General features: G+C 41.2%; 1 protein-coding gene and 1 long non-coding RNA gene across 2 annotated transcripts in view; one reads left to right on the top strand and one right to left on the bottom strand.

The window, feature by feature from the left end:
- Window positions 1-213: 213 nt before the first annotated feature.
- Window positions 214-10,345, bottom strand: rspo3 (R-spondin 3). Its single transcript, XM_020937497.2, has 6 exons — window positions 10,090-10,345; window positions 6,280-6,474; window positions 5,579-5,722; window positions 5,358-5,504; window positions 4,993-5,178; window positions 214-748 (listed from the first exon to the last, which is right to left on the bottom strand). Exons 1-6 carry the CDS (start codon window positions 10,184-10,186, stop codon window positions 531-533), a joined length of 987 nt encoding a protein of 328 aa, XP_020793156.1. The 5' UTR covers window positions 10,187-10,345; the 3' UTR covers window positions 214-530.
- LOC129411912 (uncharacterized) overlaps window positions 2,921-13,304 on the top strand; it is a 76,164-nt gene continuing 65,780 nt past the window's right edge. The window contains exons 1-2 of the long non-coding RNA XR_008633500.1: window positions 2,921-3,028; window positions 5,018-5,198. This is a non-coding gene — a long non-coding RNA (uncharacterized LOC129411912). The remainder of the gene's footprint in view (window positions 3,029-5,017; window positions 5,199-13,304) is intronic.

Below are 13,304 nucleotides of genomic sequence, written 5' to 3'. Positions count from 1 at the left end.
TTATTTAGCCTACACAAAGAAAACCAGTGGCAGAATGTCATGCTTTGCACAGCATGTACAGAATGACAAGTTTCATACCTTGTTCAAAAGGATTCAAAGAGCACGAGCAAAAATAATTTTCTTTACAAAACTTGCAAACGAAGTAAAATCTATTGAACAGGAACAACAATAATAAATTCATCTACATAATGTTGCAACAAATCTACATTCAAAAACCAACATGGTACTAGGGCCCCTTTAAATAACCATATCAACAAGTATATAGTATAATTCTGTCTTTGTCCATTTGTCTGTTCAAAGTTCAGCCAGTTTTACTTTCTCTGCTATCTCAGTAGCATCTCATGTTCCACTTGTTTTATTTAGCAGAGACACAGCGGTGGAAGTAAAGTCATTTATAGAGAACTTTCAGCTTGTTGTGGCCCAAGATGTCTGTGCACAAAACAGTTCCAAATACAGGTACATAGCAGCAACACCCCTGCAGAGAGGGGCTAATAGAGAGACAGTGCGGAGAATGAGACGGCACAGGGGGCTCAGTCTTGGTGTCCTTGGACACTACTGCTGTGCTGTGTGTTCTCTGAGTGCTGTTCTCTGCGTCTCCGGTGCTCTGTTTTGTTCCTGTTGTCAGAGTTGTCGCGCTCGCCTGGGTCCCTGTCCCGCTCTCGTTTCCTGTCCCGGAGCACCTCTTGACTGGCCTTGTCTCTTCTGTTGTTGCGGTTTCTTCTATCTCTCCGCTCATTCTTCCCTCGTCCTGGAAGAAGAAAAATAGTTATTAAAGGGTAAATTATTGTATGTTTACAAAACCAGAATTTACACAACCTGCCAATGGGATTACGGATTAAAATTAGCTTGCACGGCTAACTCTGGCACATTTACATGCTTTACTAAAACATGTTTATTGTGCACTGTCCCATATTTAATAAATAAACACCCAATATAGTAGTAATATTTTGAAATATGTGTTTGACTTTAGTTGGGTGATTTAGCAGTTACCAGGAGAGTGACCTGATTTGAACTGACTTGAACTCTGGACCTGGATACATTACAGGATTGTGAAGATTGCTGTGTTATCACAGATACGACTATACTACTATTATTACTATTACTATTTGCTGCGTATATTACTCATAAAAATTATATTATATTTCTCTATTAAAACGCTGGCAAAATGAAACTTTTTTTTAAAAACCACATTATCCCCGAACAAATGCAATTCCTGATCATCTCCACTAGATGCCAGTGTTGTATTACAGATCCAGCACAGTACCAGCTGCTCCTTCTTCCTCAATACAGACCTTTGTCCAAAATAGAAAGCCTTTAAATAAATCCCAAATTTATCTGTTCTTGCAACACCATGTCATAAACAAAACCAGGAGTGCTGGTATGCTCCAGGTTTATCTCTGTCTTAGATAGAGTTATTAATGATAATAGTTAGCCCCGCCTCCAGGGAGGTTGGAGACAGGACTGCGAGTGCACGCACAGGCCCTTCCTGTTGTTGTAGAGCGGCTGTCGGTGCGTGAGGGAGCGGGGAGGCACAGAGGGCTGGTGGTTGGCTGGCTGTTGGGGATTGTGAAACTGCTGAAGTAGGCAGTAGGCACCAGAGCAGACAGATCTCTGCACTTTCAGCCTCCTATCCCCCCTACACTTTCCCTCTCACCCGCTGTTCATTTAAGCCAGGATTTCTAAGAAGGACTCTATGTCACCCCACAAGGCAATGTTGCTGTCTAATAAGGCTAGTGCAAGTGCTATTTAACTTTTTCTAGCTAGCATACCTATCAAAACTATACCTAAAAAGGCACATTTTATCTGTTTCACACAGATTATATATTCTCTCTTCCAAAAGTCAAAATTTAGTATTATTATTTTCATAGTGGCATGATCCATGATAAACTGCATGTCATCTCTCACTGGTTTAAATGGACCAGATCTCACTGGCTGGATGGATGCAGTAATCTGGTGCATTGACTCATTCAGTTCTGCCTCTCTCCTCTATAAACACAGGAAGTCCCCTTTGCGCTCATTGTTTTCTCTGTCCCGACACTATAACTATTTACAACTTCAGTGGATTAGTCATACTGTAGCCTCTGTGCTCTGGTTGAGGAGAAACCTGATGTGATGATTAGCAGAGTGTTGATCATTCCAACATGCATTTATCTTGTTGGATAAATTTCTGAAAATTTTTGTAAATTGTGTCAACAAATGGATAATGTCCAAATGAGATACCTTGGTTCGGACAACTTTTCAGATATTTTCTATTATTATTGTAGTCTATTTATTTGGAAAATGCATGTTAATTAATTGATTAGTGAAAATGTAATTCAGATGACAAAACTAATGAAACCAATCAAATAACAAACATTTCCTCTTTGAAATTATTATTATTTTTTTTTGCACTTGAAGAGAAATGTCCCAATTCAGGTTGATATCTTTCCGTAAGTACTGAAGAAGTGTGTAATCTGGCTCCCAAAACAAGGCAGATGTGGCAATTTTTTATGAAACAATGATGCTACTAAAAATCATGTTAATTGTGTAATAATGTTGAGTTTGTTAAACACAAATAACACTTGCAATAAGGTCAGTGTATGCATTATTTAGCACCAAGATAATAGCTTTCAGGAGAATTACCGTACATTGTTGTCACAGTCACTCGTGTATCTGTTGTGCATGTTCCATTTATCTGTCATCATTTTGTGTGTGGGACATCCCACGCAAATCTCTGAATAATAAGATGGGAATGCAAGCCAAAATGTGGTGTCTGTTCTTGTATAAACGGCGAATATGTTTCCAACTGCCCGTAACTATAAAATGATTCACCGGTGGGCACAGGAAATGATTGCAGCCAGTGCATTGTCCTCTAAAGTGATGGATCTTGTGTGTATGGTTGAAGGAGCACTGTGTGTTTTAATGATGCCATATCCTCCACGGCAGGCGCTGCGTCGTCCGGGGAGCTTTTGGCGGGAGCCAGGCGCGGATTAAAGGCTACAAACTGTCCCAAGAGAGGAATGCCCGCCACATGACCACCAGGATGTGTGTGAGTGGACTGACACCCCTGTCTGACTCCTATAATTCAATTATCTGTCTCAGTGGGTAGAATATATGAAGCATTGTTGCAGTGCTGGAGGTGAACAGGTTGAGTGAAGGGCAAGGTAAGTGTGCACATCTTTTGTTTGGCCTGACAAAAGAACTGAGCCATTCTTCCTGATTTGATATCAGTGATTTACCACTTTAAAATGTCTGCAGACAGTACGCCTTTGGCATCCTTTAACAAAAATTCCACTGTTATCTTGCAGCATTGTGGTTGAAATCGTCTGATGCAGAGTGGATCAAATTTAGGCTTTTATTTTTAATATAAAACAATAAACCTGTTACATATTATCATTTATTCTGTATGTTATGAGGCTGCCTTTCTTGTAAAGAGCATAACCCACACTTTTTCCTTTTGATCCCTATTGTTCTCTGTAATATGACTGCTCCCATTATTACATACTTTTGACATCTTACACGTTTCTCTTATTAATATCATAGTTGTAAGTTGCATTGCAGAGACAAGAGTGAGATTGTAATGAAAGGAGGAAATGGTCAAATATGAGTGAAGATGTGTGTAACAGTTGTGTGGGAGTGAATGGGGATGTGGCAGGAGAGCAGAGGAGGAGGATGTATCAGTGTCTAAGGGCTGCTGAGGATTACACAGGGTTGTGGGGGTCAGACCATCGACCCTGTAGCGTGTGTGCACAAGTAAACAGCATATAGAGGACGCCCCAAAGATACGTTAATTAGCTCTATTCAGTGGGGAGGCTCCTGGACGGGCCAACAGGGGAATGATATGCTGAGGCAATAGACATTAAAAATTATTTCTAATCAAATATCCTTATTTCTAAACAGACTCTGATATAAACTGGTTAAAGTACAAGCTGCAACAGCCAAGCTCACAAGCACCTGTCGCACTGTTAAGTGATTAGTGCATCTTGACTGTGACCCAGGTAATGCTTTCTACAAACATAATGGATCATGTGGAAGTATCTGTGTACAATTGTTTTCACGAGGTGTGTCTGGATTATTGAGCTGGTTTTCTAATGTGTGTGTTGGCAGCTGTGGGGATAAACCATCACTGATCCCCTGGTCGCCACATGGCTCCCAAGGGGAGAATGTTGATGTTGTGCTGGCTGTTCCTACTCTTTTTTGCTGCATCACACACACACACACACACGCACACGCACGCACGCACACGCACACACACACACACACACACACACACACACACACACACACACACACACACACACACACACACACACACACACACACACACACACACACACACACACACACACACACAGAGACACACAGACACACAGACATAGACACAGTTTGTTCTGTCAGTGTGAGGCCCCGGGGGGCTGGATCTCTCTTAGCCTGTCTGCGATTTGTCATTTAACACTACTGAGTCCAGGCTCAAAAACAAGCAGACGCGGTAACCACACACACAGAGCACATAGAGCACCAGGGACTTATAAAGACAGCCGTCTGAAAGTAGTGTGCACCTGATTCATTAGAAATTATCACGCCATTCCTAGTTTACTAGGCCTACAGAACCTTTTCCTCTTTAAATCCAAAGATTCTCGTCGGAATACACACAGATATTGCAACATCACATGTGTATTCCCCCACCATCCTCAGCCCAACCACAATGACAATCCTCTGAGTAAACAGATATAGTCCTGAGCGGAAGAACACCAGCTCTGATTGTACAAGCTCAAGCCAACGTCTGGAATTCATACAGAGCTCAAACTGTGCCATATGTCACAAACACTATTTTGGCACAAACGCCATCGGTCAGCAGTTGCTACAATATGCAGAGACTAAGCCTGGGACAATTGACAATTTTGTTCAATTTTTGTACTGTCTACTTCTGCATGCAATTTCTAGGATCCCGTGGAGATTGTTCTAGGATATAGAAAAGACTGATGAATAGATAATTTGTCTGCGATTACTAACCTGGGCACTTTTTCCTTTTGACCAGGCACTCCTTGATCTCAGAGATCTCTGGGCAGGGCCGTCCAAAGGGTGATGGATACTGCAGGACCAGCCTGGTGCGAGTCTCCTGACCCCTCCTGAAGCCACAGGTTCTCCCAGAGCGAGAGCAGGGGCTCCATTCACTCCACTCGCCCACCTCACAGTGCACTGTCAGGAGGCAGTCTAAGGTTAGTGCAGTTTTACATAGACATCAGAAAGATCATCACAGTTCACTGATGTGAGGAAACGTTACACATGGCCGGGTTTGATCAACATGGTTTAGGCCCCTCTCTACAGAACAGTCTTTAATGTCAGTGTCTGAGGGAGCATTATCTACTACTGCTGACCTTGTGGAGAGCACTCCATGAGTCTGTCATTGGGCTCGTAGTCCTCAGGGCAGACATGGTAGCAGCTCCCCTGGAGCTGGTACAGCCCTGGTCTGCAGCGCGTGCACAGCTCGCTGTTCACACAGGCCTCACACTCTGCAGGGCACCCTGAGACAATCACAGGATTAGATGACAGGACTAAATCCCACATGGTACTACTGTAGTTTATATGACACACTCACTGTGCACACACTCGCGCTGGATGTCGCTGCGCATCAGCCCATCGGGACAGCTCTCCAGACACTTGCCCAGGTGGAGGTAGTAGCCCGGCCGGCAGCGTGTGCAGAAGTTCTTGTTAAAGCAGGAGTCACACTCAGACCTGCACTCTGACAAGGAAACACAGACCCACCACCTCAGTTTATTTAAAACAGACAAGTTATGGTGTGTGTCGTGCCTGTTAAATATACAGCGTGTCTCTGAGTGTCCATGTGTGCTCAGGGATACAGTTGAGAAGAGAGGCCACTGTGGGCAGATTCATGTCCGAGTGATGGATGAGTCGGAGTAAGACAAACATTAGATTTCATTTAATGTCACCAGAAATATTATTCACAGATGAACAAGCAGACACATGTGTGCTTATCTAACGCTATGGCCTTTTCAAATTGGCCTTGTAAAATAATTCTTATGGAAGAAGTGCTTTAAAGAACTGCTTATCCTGATGGCTAATATGAAGTGCATGTGCTCATTTACATATTTCATTTCCTCATATGCTGGCTTTTGACAATCTAAAATGGCTCTGTTGTTAAAAATACTAACTAGCTATTTACTTTGAATTGAGCCAGATAATTTGAATTAATTGCAAATTAAACTTATAGATCAGGGGGACGCTAAGCTAAGTTCCTTTGTAACACCTTTGGAGTAGAGTTCCAATTGAAAGCCTTACTTGTGCAAGTGTTTCTCTCCGGTGAACGAATATCGTAAAATCCCGGAGGACACGATGTCATGCACACTCCGATCTGCTTCATCCCAATCCTCTCCAAGTGCATGAAGAATCGTGGCTTACACGAGAGGCAGCCATTGTAGTCGGAGCAGGTCAGACAGCCGCCTTGCTGGCACCCTAAGCCCCCGCTAGAAATCTCTGTTGAACACAAAGCAATTATAAATATGAGCAGTGCAAATGTTTTGAGTGGAAAATCAATGTTGGTAGTGGGCCAAAAACTATATTATTTTGGCATAGGTCAAGATCTTTGTTTACATCCAGCACCTTTTCTGTATCATCTAGATGTACTTTTGTGACTCAATGGAAAAAGCATTTACTCAGTTTGACCTGTTTGAGCAATTACTGTGTATTTTTTGTCAGTAGTCTTAAGAATTTGGCATAGTATTGTGAAAATATAAAAAAAGCATAACTTTTGCAACGTTTGCAGTGAATCTAAACTTTTTCCTCTGCCATCTTAATATTTTAGCTGCAGTTAAACAGTTTGGCCACGGACAAGTGGTGAAATAAGTTATACAACTGTATCCAAGCAAGGAGTCCAATCCAAGTCCTTAATGATGTCTGGCTCCCCTCCATTTACATTATGCAGTACCTCTGTTTTAAAACCATTTGCAGTTGGTTAGTTTTAGGTTTTTTAAATATTTAAAACTTGAGGTTAAGAGAACAATTTCAGAGAAGCAATAATGCGTGACTAAGGAGTCTAATTGTCTGCTTTTAGTGACATATGATAGCAACATAAATGTGTCCAGTGTAGACAGTCTATAGCTTGGCCGTGTTTACTTTATTTTGATATAGGCTTCACCATATAGATGTATGCATGTATGGACCAGCCCTCTCCTGTAGATAAAAGCTGTTTTAATCAAAGCGATTGTGTGTTTACATCTGTTCAATGTATCTACAGTTGCAACATGAGTATAAAGCAGAGAGTGGAGTCGGAGTGGAGCTAGGATCAATGTAAATGACTAATAGCCTATGCATTCTTGACTGATGATCACAAATGCATAAGGTCCTTCATGTGCTTGCATAAATAGTAACTGAAACGTAATCATGAATATTAACCCTTTTTAAAGTGCTTTTAGCTTGTTCTTCTCTCCATGAAGGTTTATGATGTATAGAAAATAAACCACTCCTATTATATATCTACAGTATTAATTATTACAATAGATCTCTGAATAGTTCATGTTTATAGTTTATATTTTATATTTTATACTTAAATATTTATCACTGGAACCCACCTCAGGGCAATGTTTCAGGGAGTTTTTGTCGGTTACATACAACATGTTGTCCTGTTCTCATTCTCCTACTACCTCTTTGTATTATATATTTGGTCTTTTATATACAATATACAATAAACAGACAAATGGCACCATTGGGGGAACAGGTGCATGAATATCAAAAAACTCTTAAATCTTAAAGTGAAACCAAGCTTCTGAATTTATGATACATACTGAAGATTCAGATGCACTGAAGATAAAATGTGCTCACCTGTAACATATTATCATTCCCTTGTTTCACTGTAGTCCTGTTTGTTTTGTTTTTCTTTAAGCCTGGCATCTGCCTAACCCCTCTACCTTCTTGGCTTGCCAGTTTACCATAGATCACAGTCACTTTGTTTGAAAATTTCAGCAATCTGTACAATTGCTGTCCATTTGGCCGCATGCTCCTGCCAAGCCTCTGATTCACAGAAGACTTAAGACACTGGAATTTGGCCTTGCCCTCGCCTCTCACTGACAAAACCTCAGTAGCTCTGTGGTATCTGCAGATACATACCAACAAAGTCACATATGAATAAACACACTCACATGCTCACACATAGAAACAGATGGTGATGGGAGAATGGAGTTGTGCAAGAGGTAAAGAGATAAAAGACTAACCCTGTCATTCAACACATTTGGGTCTTTTTTGACTCGCAAAGATGAGAACTGACAAGCTGCACTTTTCAGTACCTCAGAATTAATCCACACCATATTTTCTTTATTTATGTGACCCCTTTCTGGTTTGTCAGTGATTTTAGAGCTAGCTCAGCATACACCTGTGGACCAAGAAGAATGCATGTGTAAGACCAGTGTTTTTGTTTTTCACTGTGTTTTATAATCTCCATTCAGTGTTTACCAACAGCCAGTCATGTGTCTTGTGGAGCTTGTCCCTACGCTGTTGCCATGATGACCAAGTGGCCATTGACTCTCATCTCTGTTACCCCCTTGGATCCTCTGAAGTCTGCACTCATTCACCCCATCACCAGCTAATTCCCTGTCCTCCTCTTATCAGGGGAAGTCTTTCTACATATCACACTGCAAATTATATCACCATAATGAAAGATCTTATGCCAGAATCCAACTTCTTTCAATTTAAATTAGATTATTCATGTTTTAGATTGAAAAAAAATAGCATTTTCTAATTGTTGCTCCAGAAATTAATGGTAAAACCGGAACAATGTGTGCAATATTGGGCACGGTCCAAGGTTTTTCTTTTGCCTTCTTTACACGTAACATGATTTTAAAATGTTTCTAGATCAGAGTAAAATATTTGTTTTAAGTAAGACATAATCTGTCAAATATGTTCATAATAATTCTCAACACATTTTTTTTTTCACAATTGTAGACTGATCCAGACTGTTTCAAAGCACTCCGTTTGAACAGCATCTTTCACACCTCCTCCCAGTATACAAAATGTCTTTCGAATACTTGACAGAGGTTGACATTGCTGGGTGTCGTAATTTCCTTCTCCTTCATTGGCATGTTTTCAGCCATATGACCAAGCACAGTGTATGGACAGTTGCACTCTTCTGGACAGGACAAACAATCATAGCTTAGTCTTGCAGGGATGACCTAACCTACATTGAGCAGAGCTGCCAAAAGCTAGTAACCCCCGAACCCCTTAAACCACATAATAAACAGCTCACCTCGGATACTGTGTTTTAAAAAGGTTAGCTGTGGTCGTCGTAAAAAAGGTGTGGGAAAAGGCCAAGTGCAAACAGAGGCATGTGGGTGAAAGTAAAAAGATGTTTAAAGCAGGTAGCAAGTATTATCATAGATCACAGACAGTTTTGGCAAGTGCTACATGGAATATTCCAGTTATCTTGTCTCCAGACGTTCACACACATCTGGACACACTCGGTGAATAGGTGCACAAGAACATGCTGTATTACACCTACTGGTACTCTTATAAAGATTGGGGACTTTAATGTTGATCATTATTATTTGATTATCTGCTGTGCATGGTAATATTTATGATTATCTCTTTGTATGTGTAATATTTAATCCAATATACAGAAATATTTAACTACACTTTTTTTTTTTTTTTTTTTTTTTTTTTTAAGTTATTTAGAAAAGACAAACCCTAACTAGTCCCATGCGCCCCATGAGTGTTGTCACTTCTCGTACCGCTAGAGAGCGACGGGGACCACTGACTTGAACTAAGCTGCAGTCTTTTTAATTATACGGGCCACCAGTGAGATAACCGCTACGTTACAAGCACATATAAAGTAATCTGCCCATTGAGCCAGAAAGAACACAACACGGTTTAACTCATGCGCGTTTTATATAGGAATTCTCTTTATACAATGTAGTTGCCTGCTGGAAAACTTCACAAAACGAAAATCGGTTTAATTTCTCATCAAATTGTAAAATTTCAGTCCACTCAAACGATTCACATAGGCCTGTAAAAGACAAGCAATATATTTTGGATGAACTTCATAGTCTACCTGGTGGAGTAATAACGACGCGACAGTCGTGTATGGTTACGTTTTATACTCACGTTTGTGGTGCCGGTGCCTGGAGCTGCTGTGCTGACCGCCAGTGTAATCCATACAGTACAATATGATCAAAACAAAGGAGATCAGTTGTAATTGCATAGTAGCCCACAGAGAGGATAATCGTAAAGCCAATGTCAATATAGAGCACAGAACTTAGTAGATAAGATCCTTTTAGTTTCTCCAAAAGCTCGCAACTTCAAGTCAAAAAGTCAATTCCTAAACACCACGAGAGCCCCTGCTATGTGATATGAGATCGTGGTGATAGTGTACGCGGGCCCATTGATGCCTGGCCCGCTCGGACTCTATCATCCTGGATGGGCTCTTCATTCGGAGTTGCACTGACTCAAAGCAGCAATCTCCGCGCCGTTATACAGAGCATCCCATAGGAGAAAACGCACTTGCCAAGAAATGTCATCAGTCTTGCACGAGAGCAAGATATTAACCATTTGTGAGAGTAAAAATAATGAAAAGGGTGTGTTCATTCCTTGAAAAAAGTTACATTTATTAAATCCATTTGTAGAGCTCCGGATAGATTGTGCGTCCCAAAATGTGCCGTGCGTCCCGTGTGCGTAAAGGAGCGCTTAAGATCTAGGATTATTCCCAGCGTCAGTTAAAACCTACAAAACTAAAGATTTCAGCCATCAACTCCAAATAGCACTTGGCCAATTTTTTTAAATGCAGTCGTCGCGTGGTTATCAAACTCTCATCCCGCGTCTATCGGCAGCGCGCAACAGAAGTGAGCCAGAGTGCTTCTACACAGCTCCAACGCTTTCTGCTTTGCGTGCAGGACCCATTCACTCCCTCTCGTAGTCCCGCTGATGACTTCAGCCCTCTGCTGTCTCTCTGTCTCTCCCTCTCCCCCCACGAGCTGCAAAGTTTATTTAGAGGGCAAGCCCCCCGCGTCAGGCACAGAAACAGAAAGGGAGAACACACAGGAGTTATTTTAACAAGGGTTGTGTGTTCTGTGGCGGCTGTGATACCTGGATTCATCACGTAACACGTTTGATGTGGAACAGACTTGGAGGACGAGAGGAAGCTAATTTCAGTGTCACTTCTATTGTTGTAGTTATGGTGGTATTGCCTGTTGGTTTAAAACACATTTAACACTCTCTATGTTGCTGTTTTTTATTGTGTCAGGAAGCAATAATCTGACACAATTCACTTACACAAAGAAATAGCCTACGTTTATCAGACCTGTTGACTTCCACCGTTCACTTTACTGTATCAACTGTGATGTGCGCCTGTGATTATCCCGAGGCGGAGGCCGGACGTGGGGACTTGTTCAGCTTAGGGAGAGCTCAGACCAGTAGTCTGTTGTAACATCCAGCTTCATGTGTTTTTAGGTTTTCCATTGGTTCGTGTGGACCCTACCAAAACAAATATGCGGCACTATCTTATTGTTGTGACACTAATGGGCTTAGCGATTGATAGCCATTTCCCTCAATTAATTGCTCTTGACAGTAGATCACAACGGTGTACAGGTTTTCGCCTCTAGAGGGAGTTAGCACCATAAAAGCTTGAGGCACATTTCACTGTCATCTCCGTATTACTGTGCGTAATGGTGTCTGCAATTAATGGCTCATTTGGTGGCTAACGTCAGGTGATAGATAGGAAATATGTCTCGTGTCTATGTAAAATGTTTTTCTTGATGAAGTTATCCCTGAAAGCACTCTGTCTTTCTGAGCACAATAATACGTTGTTTAACATCAGTCAGTGGTCTATTTTTCAGCAGAACCACAGTCATTATGTTCCGGTTTGAAGGGGTTTGGTAATAAATGTTGAATGCAGATGGAGAAGTGGATTGTATGGCCTCATTTGTCTGACTGCTGTGTTGATGTTTCAGGGTAACATGTCCACTGCTTCTCCTCACTGTGGCTTCTGCTCCCTCATCAGTCACTGGGCTGAAGAGTGCTATGCAAACACAAGGCACACATCTTCTTTATGGTTGTACTGCCCTATAGTCCAGGACTTACTCAGGACCGGAAACAGTCTATATTTGAGTCATTACTCTTTCAACTTCATGAAAAATGTTTCGACATAAACAAAATTATAATGGTTTAGACAGGCACACTCATGTTCATGCAGAATCAAATATGTTATAATAGAGGAACAAAGTTTGCTGTATTATCGCAGTGTGTCTTTTGCCCTTTGTTAAATCAAGATTTCAAACTATAGGCCGCGTTTTTGTTATCTATTCTCACAACCTTTAAATAAAATGTGAAAATGAAAAAAAAGGTGACGCCATATGGATGAACACTTGAACAAAATATGAAAATGAAATATTATTGTGTAAACTAGTGAAATCCCCTTTCTCTGGCCTTCCCTGTCCTATCAGATCGGTGTACATAGGGGAATAAAGGTGGTCTTTGTGTTGTACTATTCTGCACCAGGCGCTCTATCCCATGGGGGCAGGAGAGGTGTATGTGTTTGGGTGTGTGTATGAAGGATCGGGGTGCCGAAGGTTAAGGTCACTTGGTCAGTCCCTGGGACCGTCCAGTGAGAGAATCAGTCGACACCTGTAAATGAAGTCGGCAGGTGCATAACCCTGCCATGGATGGATACACAGTACTTTTTTTTATGTGACATTTTGTGCTATTTCTGTCCCAGTTAACTTGTGTCTTAGATGTACCTTTACCCCTTTCCTGACACACTTTTATTAGTTGTAGTGTTTAATTGTAATATGGAGCTTTCATGAGTTTAAAACAACAGGTATCAATGACATTACATGGATTTCCCAAGTGAGTAAAACTGCCAAGAGCATACTTCCATATAGGGGTTTTGTCGCAAGATTTATATTGTAAGGGAAAAATATGAACAAGGTAATCCACATAGAGGTGATAATGACTGAAGGATGCAAAAAGTTGTGTTTTGAGCATTTTCAAAAAAATCTGGTAACTTGGTTTTAGTATATGATAAGATTTTGCTCAGCCCAAAGTTTGCAATGTGTATGGGTAACCTGATCTGCAAACACAACGCAGTGTGTTTTACATAGAAAGTCACTGGAGTATTTTGGTAACGATCCCTACTTTATCGTATGTTAAATACCTCTCGTCTGGTCCTAACCCTCCCATGTCTCACTCAGTGCCTATCTGTCATTGTTAAAATACATAATAGTAATGCTAGTAAAATTCCCACATGACTTTGACAGATTTTATTCACTGTCTTTTGGCTTTTGAATTGGGCTGCCCTCAGAGCGGACACCAGTTGATAGCACGTG

The sequence above is a fragment of the Boleophthalmus pectinirostris genome, unplaced genomic scaffold (genome assembly GCF_026225935.1).
Source record: "Boleophthalmus pectinirostris isolate CB_2022bp ecotype Guang Dong unplaced genomic scaffold, ASM2622593v1 HiC_scaffold_6, whole genome shotgun sequence".
NCBI lineage: Eukaryota > Metazoa > Chordata > Actinopteri > Gobiiformes > Gobiidae > Boleophthalmus > Boleophthalmus pectinirostris.
This window is presented reverse-complemented; position numbering and strand designations above follow the sequence as displayed.

Bases quoted from the DNA above. Each gene is read 5' to 3' on its own strand.
- rspo3 (XM_020937497.2), bottom strand. From the start codon at position 10,186: ATGCAATTACAACTGATCTCCTTTGTTTTGATCATATTGTACTGTATG. The intron at 5,723-6,279 runs GTAAGGCTTTCA...TTTCCTTGTCAG, and splicing joins GGAGAGAAACACTTGCACAA to AGTGCAGGTCTGAGTGTGAC. The intron at 5,505-5,578 runs GTGAGTGTGTCA...TGATTGTCTCAG, and splicing joins CCAGCGCGAGTGTGTGCACA to GGTGCCCTGCAGAGTGTGAG.